A 17,833-nucleotide genomic window follows, 5' to 3' on the forward strand; every position below is an offset into this window, starting at 1 on the left:
ATATCAAACATCTCATGCTAGCAGCTACTATATACACTTAGCAACAGAGTGACTGCTTTTTAAAATGTAAATGCCAGGAGCTTATGCATGAACTAGACCCATCCCTCCACCCCTGCTACAGTCCCAGTTCAGATCTGGAGGCTTGCACCTGCTCTTTGCACTGGAAGGAATGCTCTCATGCACGTCAGTGGCAGTTTTCCTTCCAATACAAGCTACAGACTGGAGCATCAGGGAAATGTTTTGGGACTGTGGCAATGGAGTAAACTACTCCATTCCCCACTATGATTTTGATCTGGATCATCCACCAGATGCATTTGGTATTTATTTATTTAAAAAAACTGAGGAAACTGCTAACTGCATGAACAATGTCCAATTAAGTTAGACTCTTGATGACAGTTTACTTTTGACTGGTAAGTTAAGTATACCAAAGTGGTATAATAATAAAGAATTTATCTTTTACTTACACTCAGAACTTTGGTATTGGTCCAACTTAAGTAAATTATGATGGGATCTGAATTTAACTTATACCAAATGAAAAGCTTAGCAGGTATCTATATATAAGTTAATTACAAATAGATCAGTTTTCCAAAAACTGTGGTCCATGCAATGGACATTAATTGTGAAATTGAAAGCGAAAGCTTTCTCTTCTGGCCCCACTTGGTGGTTATGGAACCCTACAAGGGTCTAAGTTATCTTGCAGACAAGGGGCATTTTACCACTTTTCCACTCTGCAGTGCTTAAATTGCCATCCCCACTCCTGCCAATTTCACTTCACTGCCACTGCGTTCGTTCAGTGACACTGCATAGGGTGGATAGTGCCACTCTGCAGGAGCAGTGGCACAGTCACATGTGGTCCATGAACCATGTTTTGCCCACCCCTGCCTTAGGCAATGGGATTTTTAGAAAACTCCAAACACTAGTTAATTTTGCCTGAGGCAAACAACTGAACTGAGCACTGGCAGCAAGGGTACTCTATTGTCTACCATCTACTTGTTATAGGGTAACAGCCATCATTATCACCGATAAAAAAAGTTCAAATATAATTAATACATAAAACAAGACATATTTCAAGGACAAAACCAAAGAAAGAGAGTTGACTATACCTCTCCATTGCCATTTGAGTTAAAAAAGTGAACACGTACCAGTTCCTAGCATTATCTGTTTGAGAATGCCTAGCATCTCACCATGAGCTAATTAGACCTGAGTAAACAACTGGATCTGGCAGACATCATAAGTTTCTTTTATTCCTAGCGAGACTCTACTGCCTGCTTTTCATTTAATCCAATTCTTTTCTGCTTCTAACAATTTAGGAGCACGGTGTACCGTGCATTTGTACTTCAGCCTCATGACTAGGATAAGGCTAGTCATTTGTTTCATAGTTATTTAAAGGTGGAAGCCAATCAATATGCAATTAAGCTTGTTCCCGGAAGGATTATAGTAGCACGAGGATTTCATTCCTTGATGCCCAGGCAGCAAGTACCGTGGAGATAACCTCAACAGTGTATTGGTAACCTTACTGGCACAAAAGCTTCTGAAATGCCACTTGGTGTCATACCAGTAGGAAAGTTAGTGACAAGTGGTTGCTCAGTCACCCATGCTGCCAATCACTGTGTGCACATGTATGTGTGTGTGTGTCTGTACCTATGTACTGCCAGTGCTTTTTCTGTAAGAAAAAAGGTGCCAGAACTCATGAAATTATTTACCTTTTGCACATAGTCAATCACTGTACACATACCCACAAACGTCAGTTGTGTAATGAAACATAATGGTCGCCACCTGCAGCAAGCACTCGGCGCACGACCACACAACTAATCACAAGTCGAGCAGCACCATCACAACCAGTGCAGACGAAGTACGCATGCATCAGATTTGACATACAAGCAGCCTGCAGGCACCGTTTTAATTATTTTGCAGCCGACCTGCTATGCTCGACAGCGTGATTCAAATCCATGTGGACCAAACATCAAATTTTCAAAAGTTACTTTTAAAACTTGGAAAAACCGTCAAAAAAAGGTGCTGGAACTCCATTCCGGTGTGTTCTATGGCAAAAAAAAAAGCACTGTGTATTGCCATATACAACTGTAGTGCTCTTAGCAACTATACTTACTGATGGGTGTGTATACATAATTTAGCTAAGATCTAGGCATGTTAGGGGGTAGGATTTTGTAATTTTATTTGGAGTGCATTCCAATACCTTCCATCTCACCCATTTCTTTTAAGTTCTTTTAAGAGCTGATTCTACTTGGTTTTGCAATTGCCCTCCTCTGAAGATCCAGAGAAGACCCCTGCATGGACAATATGGACTGCAAGACAATACCGACAGAAAGCTTGGCTCAAATTGTGAATTCAGAAACTGGGGAAGTAGGCATTGCACAAAAGGATGAGGCAGGTGGTATAGAGCTCATCAGCTACATATTGTCTGTTCCTGGCTTAGAGACTGCTTTTTGGCATGCAAATTGGGCCATCATTTCACCTCACTTGCACAAGGAAAGTCTAATGGTATATGAGATGGTCCAGGAATAGTGAGATTATTTCTATTTCAATAACTGAATGTTTCACTTGATCTTTAATAGTGCCTAGAGACAGATAAGACAATTCAATATCCATGCTATCCTCTCAGCCAGTGCCTGCACTCTGTGTGAGCTGCAAAGGAATTTTCATAATGTTTACAGACCTCACCATCCCCCATCAAAAAACATTACAGTCCTCAATGGAAAACATCAAAGCAGTCCTTTTTATTTCACTCTTATCACTTCTACTTTTTGTATGAAATTTGGGAAGGAATTTGTGAATAAGCCCAGAAGAAATCTTGCTTTTTACAAAGAGAGTGAGAAAGAGAAGAAAAGACAGAGATTTTGTAGTCATACAGAAAAGTAAAGTAGAAGTGAACCCTTAAGATGGAGTTCCCCAGCTTCGTCCCTGGAGCTCTGCATGTGGTCTCTGATTCAGGCAAACAGATATGATATTTGCCAAGGACAATAAAGGATTATTTGCTTCCGGAACAAAGGATGAGCCAAGGAATGAACTGTAATGTGCCAGTATTTGGGCATAACCATGCAGTGTTTCTCCTTTGCTCACTAAGGACAGATTATAAACTTATTTCCGATCAATGGTATGCAACAAAAGGTTTTAGTGCATTCCAGCACATCCTGTATGCAGAGGATTGTGACTAAAAATAGAATCAGGGCTGCAAGAAATAAGCTTTTCCCGTCCAAGGTTAAAGCAGGCAGGCAAAGTATCTCTAATGCCTATGCTAATTCAAAAATGAAGATTCATTTTCCTAGTGGCTATATTTAAAAAGACCATTGAGAGCAAACCCTTTAAACTCAATCTTGAATAAATTATCCATGTTCATAAGTCACTAAGATGTCTATGTAAGTTGGCCCATTTTTGCTTTTGTCAGTGATAGAACTATCAGAAACTTCAGCTTCTCTCAGTATGCAAATCCTTGTCATTTCCACAGTTTTTGATTGCTTTTCAGTTGTCCTGATGGCACCTGTCTATAAGTTAAAATAAACACCTTTCCTTTCAGGACCACACAGCAGACATATGCACATGTGAATGTGCATGCACACACAAATATATTATCTCTAATTAATAATAATAATCTAATTTCTTCTACTGCCATTCCAGTGTAATTAAATGGGAGAAATAGCTGGAGGCATACAACTGTTCAACTTTTTAAAAAATGACAATGTAGTTATAAGCATCCAGTGTTAATAGAAGGGGAGTTCACAACCTTCTAATTTTAAAATTTAGAAACCTGCATGAGGAAGGGTTATGAAGTGGAGGTGCTATCTTTTGAGGTGACAGAAAGTAGCCTTGACAATATTCACTTTTTCCTCTCCTTTTTAAAAGGCAATTCTGTTATACTGCAGGAATAGCAAGATGATGGCTATATCATCCTCTAATGGTGCAAGTCCTATACATGTCTATCCAAAGCTAAGCATCATTGCGTTCTGTGGGCCTTTTACCCAAATAAATGTGTGCTGGGTTGTAATCTAAACACATTAAAATCTAGATAAAACAGAACAAAAAAGTCACAAAAATGATATAGGCATTATTAGGAAGGACATACACTTCTGCACAAATCTTATCACAGCGTTATATAATATGTACTCATTGTACTTGTACTCATTACACTTGTTGCAAAAGTGAAAATAAATATGTAAATAAATAATATTTGATCAACCATACTGCACACAGCAAATGTATCAGCATTCTGGGGACACAAACTGCATTTTAAGAAATGATGGTGTTGAGAAACTGGGATGTTAATAACCAAGGCTGCCTGGCTTCAGTTATCTGTGCTCTGGTAATATCTAAATCAGATTACTGAAATGGACTGGGCTGCTCCTGAAGATGGTTCAGAAGCTGCAGCTCATGTAGAATGTGGCAGCCAGATTAATAACCAGAGCCTTTATGTTTGAACATGTAAGACCTGCAGGTTCTGGCCCCTTTGCATTGGCTGCTTGAATGCTTTCAGGGCCAATTCATGCTGCTGGTTCTTCACTATAAAGCCTTACTTGGTCTGGGAGCACGGATACCTGTTGGAGCACCTCTCCCAATGACTCGGACACTGTGCTTAACCTCTGGGGCTTTCCTCCAAGTGCCAACGCTGAGGGAGGCTCAGAGAGTGGCAACAAGGGGGAGGATTTCTTTGTCGGGCACTCCCCTCCCCCATCTAAGGAAGAACCTCCCCACTAAAGTCTGACTGGCACCAAACCTTTCATCTATTCAGCACCAGGGTAAGATGGCCCTTTATGCTAAAGCCTTTACTCAGCTATTCAGGGATTTTGGGGGATTACTTATCCCAGGTGAAATTTATTTGTTCTTTCACATGGCTACTTTTATTGTATGTTTTAGCTATTTTAAATTTATTTTAATGCTGCCTTGTTTTTATGATATTCGTATTTTATTTTATTATTTTCATGCACTGTTGGAAACGTCCCAGACAGCCTTAGCTATGAGGCAGTATAGCTGAAACTTATCTGAAATAAATTAATAAATATTTCCAAACTGGTAATACAATCTCATCTTTTGTGATCATAGTTCATAGATGCTACCTTTAACTATTTATGCAAATGATTTTTCATTTATGTAAATGAAAAGAGTATTGGGGTAATTCTGACAGCCAGATAAGTTATGGCCCATTTACAATCAATGGGTAATCTGAATGCAAGCCTTTCTAAAAGTAAGTGTGTGTGTGTGTGTGTGTGTGTGTGTGTATTTCATTTGTATACTGCCCAATAGTGGAGGCTTTCTACAATCTAATAAACTGTCAGTACTGAGACACTTAGACATAAATGTGTCTTCCTAAAAACCATCAAAGCAACCCCCGGTTGCCTTGCATATGTCTGCCTGACATTCCTATATAAGACCTTCCTATTTGGGAAATTTCAAATGTGCACACATTTTGCACACAGACCTGTCCCTTACACTGGAATTAGTGGGGAAAGCTGTGTACATGGTAGGTTTATATACACTCCAGAGAGTGCGTAGAACTTTGGATCATCTCCAGGACTGCAGAAGTACATGGTACTTTTCAGAATTGGTTACAAATTGAGTCAATGGGTAACTCTGCATATCAAACATAGCTTCAAATGTTATTTTAACTCTGCTAATGACTGAAGGGTCAGGAGACAGACAGAGAGAGAGAAGGTTAGGAATTTGAGCATGATGTGCAGCTTGGAGAAAAGATTACAAAATAAGGGAAAGGCAAAGTTACCGGGTAACCATCTCGTCCTGACTGCCCCTGTGATATTAAATGAGGAAAACAATAAGATCAGTCAGTTGTACTTAACAGCAGAAAGACATCACAGTCAATACAAAAAGTCAGGGATTGTCTTGAGAGGGACAGAAGCTCAGTAGGTTCTACTTACTCCCCCTTCTCTGAGCAGCAGAAGAGCAGACACAAGCACTCATGGCAGGGCATCATACGCTGTTGTCCCATTTCATCCTCACAACAACCTGAGGGATTTGAGAACTGCCTAAGGCCACCTGGTAAGCATTATAGCTCAACAAAGATTTAAATTCCGGTCCCTCTGGCTTAAACTGAATGTGCACTGAGCTACAACGAACTTGAACTGAAGGATTTTCAAGAGCATTTTTTTTCTAGTTAATAGGGGAACTTGACATACGTAAAAACTGAAGGCAGCTTACTTCCAACTGAATTTCTGATGATTGCTTCAAGCGTGTTAGCAAATGCTGGCTTTATTCTTCCCATATAATCCCATTTGATTCTGCAGTCCAGAAACATACACTCACAGAATCCGAAAATAGTGGAGTTGGAAGGGGCCATGAAGGCCATCAGGTCCAACCCCTTGTTGTTGCAGGATACCAGTTTACACCATCCCACTCAGATGAGTGACTATTCTATTTCAATGTTTAAATCCATGGCACTATGATAATGACACAGAAGTACCATTATTCATGTTTTGTCTACGGGTAAACTTTCTCCTACTTATCTGGTTTGATAACAATCACATCCTTACTTCTATCTTATTGTTGAACTATAACGACTGGGAGTTCAGTATTTCTTAAGAGGAAGGGCCAAAGTATTTTGATTCTTTGCCATTTTCTTTTGTTAGTGTGGCCTCTGGACCAAGTATTGCTGTCAACCACAGAAGTAAATTCTTTGGACAGCATGTAAGGCAGCATGAGCTGTATCTTACACAACAGTGTCAGGTTGCACAACACAGTGTATACATAAAATAGAGGTTCTATCAAGTTAAGTATTAGCTGACAATGTTTTCCTGTTAAAAATCATGCAACATTATGCTATAAAGTTCATGTTTCTCCATCACAGCACTTGAGAAGTTTTATGGAATGAAGATCAATATAAGGTCAGTTTTTATTTTTATGGTCATCAATTTAATAAACACTTGATTTCATTTTGTTCAATGAATGGCTATTTTCAATGCCCATCTTCCAAAAATATTTTTCCCATTATCAGTTTCTGCTTAGTTACATAACTGAAATACTTAATAAAAACACCCACTTTTAGTAACAGAGCACTTTTACGAATTCTAAATTCTCCTAAAAGCAACAAGATTGATTGTAAATATATATTTACCAAAATGATTTCAGATTAAAATACAGGGGATATGAATGGAAGTGAGATTTTAAACATGCAAAATAAGGTCAACTTCAGATATCTGTGGGTACCTTGGCCACAATCCATCAAAGGACTCCTTATCTTGTTTTTCCAATTGCCTCACTCCTTCTTAGAATAAGTGCCCATCAGATCAGAGCAAAGCCATCAGAAGTTAAGAAGGTTGGAAGATGGCAACCGGGAGAGCCTTTTAGTTATCTTCTCTTTCTTGCCTTGTTCAGGTCACCTCTCACTCTCAGTGGCCCGCCTTCATTTGTATGCCTGCTATTAAGGACCAATATTCCTATCTGTATATGCCAGTTGTGGGCAGTAATAATAAACCAGGACTAAGTAAATACACTGCAGTTTAGGAGCCTCCCATGTCAGTAAACCTCCACGGTCTCTCTACCTTGCCATATGGAGTGTTTTATAATATTTGATATGGTTAGTGTTTAAATTATAAGTGCATAGTAAATATATCCTTCAGTGTGCAGAAATTACCTACCCAGCATGTGATTTTAATATCCTCTGTAACCAACTCTTTTGAAGCACTTTTGCATGGCACACTCATATTGCAGACAGGATGGTCAGTCATCTAGCAGCCATAAATACTGTACCACAAAGTCTAATATTTAATATGTGAACTCAATTTATGACAACTAAAAAGTAACAGGCAGCTCTGGTGGCACAAGGAGAGAAGAATGAATTTTCAGCATAACCTGGTGCTTTATGGTATATGGAGTAATCAATTCCTTATGACTAAAAAAAGGAAGAAAAAGGAAAAAAAGAAGGTTGGGGACTCATAAGAAACCAATAATCCTAAATGCAATGCTGTTTAAACACAATAATATTGTGTTTTGTGGGCTTAGGGAAAGCATACAGAGTTTAAAAGGACTCTGTCACTGTAGTAGTTAAGAAAACATTTATGAAATCACGTCTTGCAAGTTAAAAAAATAAATTCATCATATGAGGTAAATGAAAACATTATCTGGATAAGAAAGGCTTTTTCTTCATTCTGTTATAGTACAGTGAAGCTGGTTGGAGCAAAACTGGAACAATACATTTTGTATGAGCAGCTGAGCTTAGAAAGTAAATGAATCACACTGTAGAAGGAATATACGGGCCTAACTTCAGTCTAATACAGCCAAGCGCAGCCACTCCAACTTCTTTGCAGCTCCAGGTGGAAGGCCACCACCGCATTGCATGCATGTAATTGGCTGATAAACTGGAACCAGTTAAGGTTACACTTTTAGTTATATATTGTGAGGAACAGCAAGCAATGGCATTTAACTACCTCTGTAATTAAAAATAAATAAAAGTTACTATACTAAAGTTATGCTGGCACAATTCATGATCCAAGTTTATTTCATGATAACCAGTGAACACATTCCTTTATAACAAATTCAGCACCACAGGTTAAAATTAACTAACCTGTGTTGTTCAGTGTCAACCCACTGCTATGCCGGCCAGCATAAATCCTTTAAGGAAGGGTTTGAAGCTGGAGGGGTCAATATTCTTCAACACTGACTGAGCTCCCCAACAACCATCAAATATTCCTTGGTAATAACTACCAGTGACATACAACTTCCATGAGGCCAGTGCATTTGTGCAAACTATGGTTATCTTCTAAAGCCTGAACTAGTAATAGAGAAATTATATATTTCACATAAACTAATTGAATGAATATAAAGTATTAGAAAATGTACATTTCTTATGACTTCTCCTTCAGTGGCCATTATTATAAAGCACAAGCAGCAAATAAGAAAAAAAGGTGAACAAACAGATCAAGCTTGGTATTAACTCTACTTGTTTTTTTTCTTCTGACAAACCAACAAACCGAAGGAAAAAGTTGGTTCTGCTCCTATTGCTTGGTATGCCTTATCTTCATGCTATAACAACCCAACCTTTCTTAACCTGGTATCCTTCTAAACTTTTGGACTACAATCTCCATCATCCATACATACTGGCATGATGGCTGTGGTTGATGGGAGCTGCTGTGAACCTGGTAGACACCAACTTGGGAAAAGCTGAAACAGAGAAGCCTTTTCAAGACTGGGACCTTTGAAAACGTAATATATGAAATCGTATGTCCAACCTCAAAAGAGAGCACAGTTCCCATTAGCCAAAGCTAGAAGAAAGTTTATGTGTGGGACATTGAAGTACTTTTATATTAATTTTACATGTTTGTACATTACAAAATGGAAGATGTATTCTGCAGTTAAGTCTGTAGAGCACATTTTAATCATTTACAAGTGCACACAAGTGATAAAAAGAGGCACCGCATCTTCTGAGACTCTTAATGAAGAACACACTTATCATTTGAGTGAAAATGCCTCAAATGGCAGAATTAAAATAAGATATAAATGCATATTTTCTTTCAGAACAAGAATTTGTTTTATGTCTTACCAAGAGCACTAAATACATTTTGTATTTATTTTGTTTTTGTATTTATTTTTGCTCTGATATTTGAGAATGAGCTTATTAATTTGAAGGAACTTACACAGTTTTACTATGCTTAGCAAGAAAAGCTTAGCAGATGAAAGCACAGAGGACAACCTTTTAAAAAGCTACTATGCAGGTTGAAAATATAACTTCTGTTTATTTTTCCAAAATGCTACAAGCACTCTGAAACACAATTTCCTTTGGACTCTGACAAACTTAATGAGTAAATCTGAAATGTTGAGCAATTTAGCCATGGTAGAACAAGTAGGGTACACTGGAATTTTTGTTTTGTATTTTGTGGGAGACAGGAGAAGGTTTAAACAAGCCTTGTAATTAGGCAGTTGTTTGGTTGTCTGTAGCAAATAAGAATAGCCTGCAGGCATCCAGGCAAGGTCTACCCATACCCTGGGCCTCTGCCACTTGCCTTTGTGTTGTCCAGATAGAGTACTGCATGGCACAGGCCACAAAAGTCCAGGACAGAACTATGGTGACTTCGGGTCTCTCCCCCAAATCACCTGTGCTAATAAGTGGGAACTAACTGACCATTGCATACAACATGTTTGGAAGGCCTCCCAGGTAGTCTCAACAGCACAGCTCTCTAACACCAAATGTGGCACATTCATCAGGAAAAGCACAGCTTTGTGCTCTCAGTATCACTAGCAATTTACCCATCAGACACATTTGTGCTGGAAACCAGTGAGGCAATTTAACATTGGCAATACTAATACACGCAGAATAAGCACATGATTTCTTTTAAAGTTGAGAAAAAGAAAAAAAAAAGCGCTTATAATACATTTAAAATGGCCACAAAACCCTTTGGGCAGAGAAGTAAGCATTTTTTCAAACTACTTTTTCTCTTTAACTATTTGCCTACAATCAGAGTAAAAGCAGCATCTGGTACCAATTTATGTCCCAGACACACCTCTACTGAAAAGTGCTGTTCTCATGAAATGACACAGAAATGAAAATAAATGCCTTAACTTTGTTGACTCAAGACTCAAGAGAAATGTCCATCGTACTTACTGGAGGACCTGAAAAACAAAACACAACACATTTCGCATATTTACAGAAGACAAAACAAAAATAAATTATTTTTGTAAAATATAAAGTTGCTGTTCTAAGGATGAGAACTTGCATAACAAGTGTAAGCTGAGCCCTCATCTAAATCATGAACAGCAACTGGTATGCCAGGTATTTCACCTAAAGCACACAGCCATGCACATTCTTACTGTGATATCAGCAGATACTGTGAAAAGCACCCTTGAAAAACACTAAAGGCAAATCAAACTGTAAGACAATGCTGCAGTATGTGAGTGGACCAATACAGAAGTAAAAACAACATTGGACCATTGAGAAGAACCAAAGCGGAGGTTAACTGAATGGCACATATCTAAAGATATATGATCAGGGCCAGTTTAGCAAGTGACCATCCTATCTTAAACTGAACTCTCAACTTTCAGTTTACAAGATCTCCTGAAATAGAGATCACTAGTAGAGTAGAGGGAAGATGACTACATATTACCTCCATGCTTTTTCTTACACCACATGGAACCAAAAGGAACCAGTAAGAAAAATAAAAGAAATTGATCCTTAGTTTTAGGGTCCATTTACATATGATATCTTACCTACACAGAAGGCATCTTACTTACACCCTGCCCCATGACTAAGTTACACATTTAAGCTGCAGTTGACAGCAGACTCTTAACATGGGTATATCAATGGGGATACACAGATACAGGTAGGTATGTTTCCCCTTTACCTTTTTGTAGGGAAAACGTTAGGCAAAATGTTAGGGTATAGCTTATAGTATACCTTAACTAAGGTATAGATCAGGCAACTTAAATTGGGTCACAGGCCAGCCGTCACAGGACAAGCGGCTTCTCTTTCGAGGAAGACCACAGCATAAAGAAACCCATCTGTAGTTGCCCTACCTTAGCTGTCAGGTAAGAGCACAATCGGAGTAACCAGTTTATGCCAATTAGAAGTTCCAGATTGTTTGGATTTTGGCTTAAAAACCACTGGCAAGTGCATCACTCTGATTCTGACCGATTATTGCTCCATCCACACTTTACTATAGAAATCTGCCTTGAGTGCCATTTATGGAAGAGAGGCAAGGTATAAATCAAATAAGCTACAGACAAAAGGCTGTCATATTATTTCCGTTATGTTTCTATCCTGTTTTTTGAAAAGTTTAGACTAGATTCTCTGAAGCACTCAATTAAGAACTAATCCACACTTATTTACTTTTAATGATGCCACAGTATTAAGTGATGCCAGATTTTTAAATGCACTTTGTTTAAAGTATAGTGTGATTACAGCACAATTCTATCCTGTCTATTCAGAACAGGCAGCACTGGGTTCCATGGTCCTTACATACCAGTGTGTATGGGACTATGCCAGCAGTTTTTTCTGGGCTGCACCTTTACAGGAGGAAGATCACATATTTAAATCACACTGAAACTAATACATAAGTGGGAATCATTTTGGTTTAGCTTTTTTTTTCTTTTATATGCCATCACCACATGCCTCGGCATCTCGGGATGGCTCACAACATACAATTAAAACAATAAAACAATAACAAATTACATAAAAATATATAAAAACAAAAACAAAAAAGCATCTGTGAATGATAAAATATTAATTTTTTAAAATAGCAATTAAATAAAAAGGTTTTAACCTGGCACCGAAAAGAATATAAACTTGGGCAGGTGCACCCCTCCAGGGAGTGCATTCCATACTCTGGGTGCCACCACAGAGAAGACCCTGCTCTGGGAAGTTGTTCTTTTAATCTCCTTTAAAGAGGGCCCCCGGAGCAAAGCCTCTCTTGCAGGTCTTAAGGTGTATGAGGGCATGTAAGGGAAGAGGCGCTCCTTCAGGTATCCTGGTCCCAAGCCATTCAGAGCCTTACAGGTTAAAACCAGCACCTTGAATTGGGCCCGGACTTCAACTGGAAGCCAGTGTAGCTGGTAGAGGACCAGCTTTATATGAGAATAATGACTGGTCCCCGTCAGCAGCCTGGCAGCTCTGTTCTGAACCAGCTGATGTATCCGGACCATTTTCAAGGGCAGCCCCACGTAGAATGCATTACAGTAATCCAACTGGGAGGTTACCAGAGTATGAATCACCATTGCTAGGCAGTGCTTGTCCAGGTAAGGGCGCAGCTGGTGGATCAGCCGAAGCTGTAGGAAAGCACTCCTTGCCACCGCTGCCACCTGGGATTCCAGTGACAGCTCTGGGTCAAGGAGCACTCCCAAGCTGTGGAGCCTGTGCTTTAGAGGGAGTGCTACCCCGTCCAGGGCAAGGTCAAAGTCACTTACCTGAAACTGCAATCCGCCCACCAACAGGACTTCCGTCTTATCTGGATTGAGGGTCAGTTCATTGACCCTCATCCAGCCCATTACCTCAGCCAGGCACTGGTTCAGCACAGCCACCACCTCACCTGGAGTAGATGTAAATAAGAGGTAGAGCTGGGTGTCATCAGCATACTGGTGACACTGCAGCCCAAACCTCCTAATGACCTCTCCCAGCGGTTTCATGCAGATGTTGAAAAGCATGGGGGACAAAACAGAGCCCTGCGGAACCCCATGGCACAGCTGCCACTGCGCAGAGCTATAGTCCCCCAGTACCACCTTCTGGAGTCGGCCAGCCAGGTAGGAGTGGAACCACTACCAAGCAGAGCCTCCTACTCCTAACCCGGCCAGCCTATCCAGAAGGATACCATGGTCAATGATATCGAAAGCCACTGAGAGGTCCAGGAGAACCAACAGGGATGCACTCCCCCTCTCCCTCTCCCTGCACAAGTCATCATACAGGGCGACTAAAGCAGATTCAGTGCCATAACAGGTCTGAAACTGGACTGAAATGGGTCCAGATAATTTGTTTCATCCAAAAGTGCCTAGAGTTGTCCTGCCACCATCCGCTCTAACACCTTGCCCAGGAATGGGATGTTGGCCAACAGTGTAAAATTGGCGGCCACCTCTGGGTCCAGGGATGCCTTGTTCAGGATAGGCCGGATCACGGCCTCCTTCAAGGGGGTAGGGATCGGGCCCTCCCTCAGTGAGGCGTTGACAACCTTCTGGACCCAGGGACCAATCCCATAACTGGCTTCTTTAAGTAGTCAAGAGGGGCAAGGGTCCAAGAGACGGGGTGGGATGTACCATTCCAAGCACCTTGTCCACATCATCAGGCCGCAATAACTGAAACTCATTCAATAATGATGGACGAGACAGCACTCTGGACACCTCCAGTACTGGATTCAAATCAACTGTGAAGTCCAGATCGCGGTGAATCTGAGCGACTTTTTCCCTAAAGTGCTGGGCAAAGTCATCACAGCGGGCTGCCGAAGGTGCGACCGCTTCCTACTCCTGGCCAGAAAACTCCAAGTGGCACTGTGAGGAAGCAATGGAAGCGGAGAAGAACTGCCTCTTCGCTGCCCTCACCACCACAGCATAGGCACGATAATGTGCACGTTGAGTGTGTTCGATCAGATTTGTCCCAAGATTTCCTCCACCTGCACTCTAGTCGTCTCCCAGTCTGCTTCATCGCCCACAACTCAGGCATATACCATGGTGCCGAGCGGGCTCTGCTAGGTGGGAGAGGACGCTTAGGAGCGATTGTGTCGATTGCCCTGGTCATCTCCCTATTCCACAAGTCGACCAGAACATCAACAGGAGCGCCAGCTTTATCTGCCGGAAAATCCCTCCGAGCCTTCAGGAATCCATCTGGATCCATCTGGCTCCAGGGGCGGACCATCCTAATAGGGCCCCCACTCTTCCAGAGGGAGAGATCAGACCCGAGCTCAAACCTCATGAGGAAGTGGTCTGACCATGACAGAGGAGTTAAGATCAAGTTTCTCACTTCCAGGCCACCCTCTTCCCGTCCCGTCGAGAAAACCAGGTCAAGCATGTGACCTCTTTCATGGGTTGGGCCGGTGACATGTTGAGACAGCCCCATGGCTGTCATGGAAGCCATGAAGTACTGAGCCACCACAGACATATCTGCCTCGGCATGGCTATTGAAGTTCCCCAGGACCAACATCTTAGGGGTCCTCAATACCAGGTCCAAGATGATCTCTGTCAGCTCAGGCAGGGAGTCTGCTGGGCAGGAGGGTGCACGGTGCACCATCAGAGCCCCTAATCTGTCTTGGTCGCCCAACACCAGGTACAAACACTCAAGACCTGGTCTCGAAGGGACAGGAAGCCTCACAAGGGAAATATTGGCTCGGTGAACCAGACTGATTCTCCCTTCTCTCCCCTCTGGGCGTGACCAATGTTGCACAAGCTATCCAGGTGAGCATAACTGCATGAGGGAGACATCTCCCCCTTCTCCCACCCAGGTCTCGGTAATACATGCCAGGTCGACTCCCTCATCGATGATCAAATCATGGATGACAGATGTTTTATTATGGAACAACCTTGCATTTAACAGCAACGCCATCAGGCCCAGGGGCTGGCTGATATTGCTGCCAGGAACCTTCTGGTTGGGGGAATAACCAGAAGAGGGGACCGGTATCAAACATTGGTCCCTCCTTCTCCTATGATGGCTTGTTAGGCCCCCTTGCACCACCTGCCGCGCCCGGCACAGCTGCCACCTGTGTGGAGAGGCGGGGGAGGGAGGAAGCATGTGTGGGACCGCGGAGGCCTTGCCAGTGTTGGGGAGAAAGGTGGCAGCAGCATCCTAGCCCAGGCGCGTCCCAGCAGCAGCGGTGGATCAGCAGCAAGGGGATCAGGGCAGCTGTCCAGTGATGTCTTAATCCCCGGGGTGATGTCAGAGACAGTCCCGGGGGCCTGTTTTTTTCCTGATATGCAACTCCTCTCATGTGCACATTTCTCCTGATGTGCAACTCCTCTCATGCCTGTGATTCCCTGTGTACTAATGTGATACATGCTAGGAAAGACTTTTCTATGAGCTATTTTCTGTACATTTAAAGTGGCTCTCAATCAAGCAGAATGCTGTGAAAATTTTAGAATGCTATTTGTCTCCTTAATAATGACAGAATCTTTGGACTCCAGCTCATTCTGCTCTATTCACACAAGGACCCTTGCCTGCCACAGAGGTGAGCATTTGGCCTTAGTAGATTAATGGAATCCACATTTCACTCCTATTTTAAAAGGGCATTTTACACTCTCTTTCTTTTAAAGCTTCTTCATGCTCCATTTCCTACATGATCAAAACCAGAAGGATTAAATAGAAGGAAAATGTGGGAAAAATTAAAGAAAAACTAAACTCTCTGGAAAACAATATAAAATGAGAAACATGCTCTTGTTTGTTTATGCAAGAATCTTCAAACACTAAATCTATTTTAATGCTTAAACCCAGTTGAGGCAACATATTATCAACCTGAAGAGTGGAATAAAAATAATAGACGTATTACGGGATTCACTGATTTACTCTCTGCTCTGCAGATTTAAAGCTCTGTTGCTGAAGAGCCACAAATGAACACGATATGAATTGCCTGAGTGGAAGCTCAGCTAGACAGCCTTTTGCTCATGCTTTGATATATATACAGCACAGTGGGGCCATACATTTTGCAGGATGAGGAAGGATATTCATTTCTTGATGATGGATGCACTACGCTGGGTTCTGTGGCTCTTTGTGCCCATGGAAGGATACAGCTACAGCAACTCCATCCTGAATTGGAAATTAAAGGTTTGTAAAAATGGTTTTCATTGCTGAGCAGAGAGCTAGAGAGTATTGCCATCCTTACCCAGAGATCCCACTTCTGTGGTATGTCATTATTGGTAAAAATAAGCTTGTCTAAGTAGTGTGAGATCCAAAGAGCACGTTTGGTCTGTGCAACCAGTCTGACCATTGTTGTGCACTTGGGCAGTGGCGTTTCCATGTGTTACATCAGCTTTTGGCCATGCAGTAGGAGAAGCATAGAGGCAAGAATACACAAAGCCTGGGAAGAGTCTAGGCCCATTCACATGTTGCAAAACCATAGTTTCACATCACACCTGAATGCAGCCTGAGACTTTTGAATATGCTAAATGTTTATTAAGCTGCATAAAGTGCTCTTACGAGTATGAATTGTCAGTCTAAGGCTAACAGCAAACACAGAGGCTGAAAGAAAGCACCTAGGCAGGCTTGGAACTGTGATGCAGCTCTAAGACAAAGCCTACTGAATGGCAGAAGCAGACCTTAGGAAGAACAGCTGCATAAGAGCTCAGGAGGCTTAATCATTTCAGAGGTAGATCAATCACAGGCCAGAATCAGAGGCTGAGACAAGCAGTCCATTCACTAGTACACAGACGGCAGGGAGCAGCAGTTTGAAGGAGCTAGGTGTGAGGATAAGAAACCTTGCCAAATGACTTTGGGGATGGGAAGCAACAGGAAAGCAGATCAGAAGATAGGAGGGCAGCATAGACACAAACTAGAGGATTATACAGATGGGGAGGGGCTCCATGGCAGAGCACTTGGAGGGCCCCAGATTGTATTAGCATCTCCCATTAAGTTTAGGAAAGAATCTTGCCTGAAACCCTGGTAAGCTGCTGACAGCCGATAGTGATGACACTGGTGACCACTGATCTGATAACAGGCAGCTTCCTTTGTCATTCAGGCAAAAACCCAGGCCTTGCATGGAAGCATTTATAACCAAGTCCTGCTCTAGGAGAACTAATGGACTACCTGTAGGTGTAGAACTATTCTGGAGCCTGGGAGAAGCAAACTGCTCTTTTCCCTTCGAAATACCAATCCGTGTATCATGAGACATCAGTATGCAGACTAGGAGGTCTCCCACTAGAGTCCCTGCATATCCTGACAAGTATGAGCCAGGTAGTTTTGCTCATCTTTTCAATCTCACCTTGAACATTCAACTTTTTGGTTTGGCTTAAGTTGTTAGTTGACAAACTAGCCAATTGGTCATTAGTTAGCAATATGTTTCCCATCAGGGAAATGTACCTTCTAACTGGTATATGAATTAGTAAAATGGAACAATGTCAGCTGACTCATTTATGATAAGATCAGCAGTATAATATTTGATTTCTACAAAACATTCTGTAAGAAAAATTGGTAGGAAAGGGGAATTTTGCTCTATGTGGCAGAACAGCAGCAAAATAGTCCACCTAGTTGATAGGTCCAAAATAGTCCACCCAGAGACCAAATATCTATTTCTTTATACATCATTAGAACTTCTGATTTCTGATTTTTATAAGTATAAAAGGACGCTTATTTATTGAAGGTGTTTTGGAATTATATTTTAACTACTTTAGGATTTGGAGATCTTTACTGGTTTAATCCTTTTTATTTGGCCAACATTTTAATAAGTAAATAAGAATTTTAGATGTTTTAAAGATCTGT

At 41.4% G+C, this 17,833-nt stretch overlaps 1 protein-coding gene across 1 annotated transcript in view; it reads right to left on the minus strand.

The window, feature by feature from the left end:
• COL23A1 (collagen type XXIII alpha 1 chain) overlaps positions 1-17,833 on the minus strand; it is a 406,477-nt gene that overhangs the window by 117,263 nt on the left and 271,381 nt on the right. Inside the window, exons 4-5 of the mRNA XM_044454607.1 lie at positions 10,559-10,566; positions 5,729-5,755 (exon numbers count right to left, since the gene is read on the minus strand). Coding sequence (XP_044310542.1) covers positions 5,729-5,755; positions 10,559-10,566 — 35 coding nt within the window. The remainder of the gene's footprint in view (positions 1-5,728; positions 5,756-10,558; positions 10,567-17,833) is intronic.

This window comes from Varanus komodoensis, unplaced genomic scaffold (assembly GCF_004798865.1).
Source record: "Varanus komodoensis strain SLA01 unplaced genomic scaffold, ASM479886v1 scaffold7_3, whole genome shotgun sequence".
NCBI lineage: Eukaryota > Metazoa > Chordata > Lepidosauria > Squamata > Varanidae > Varanus > Varanus komodoensis.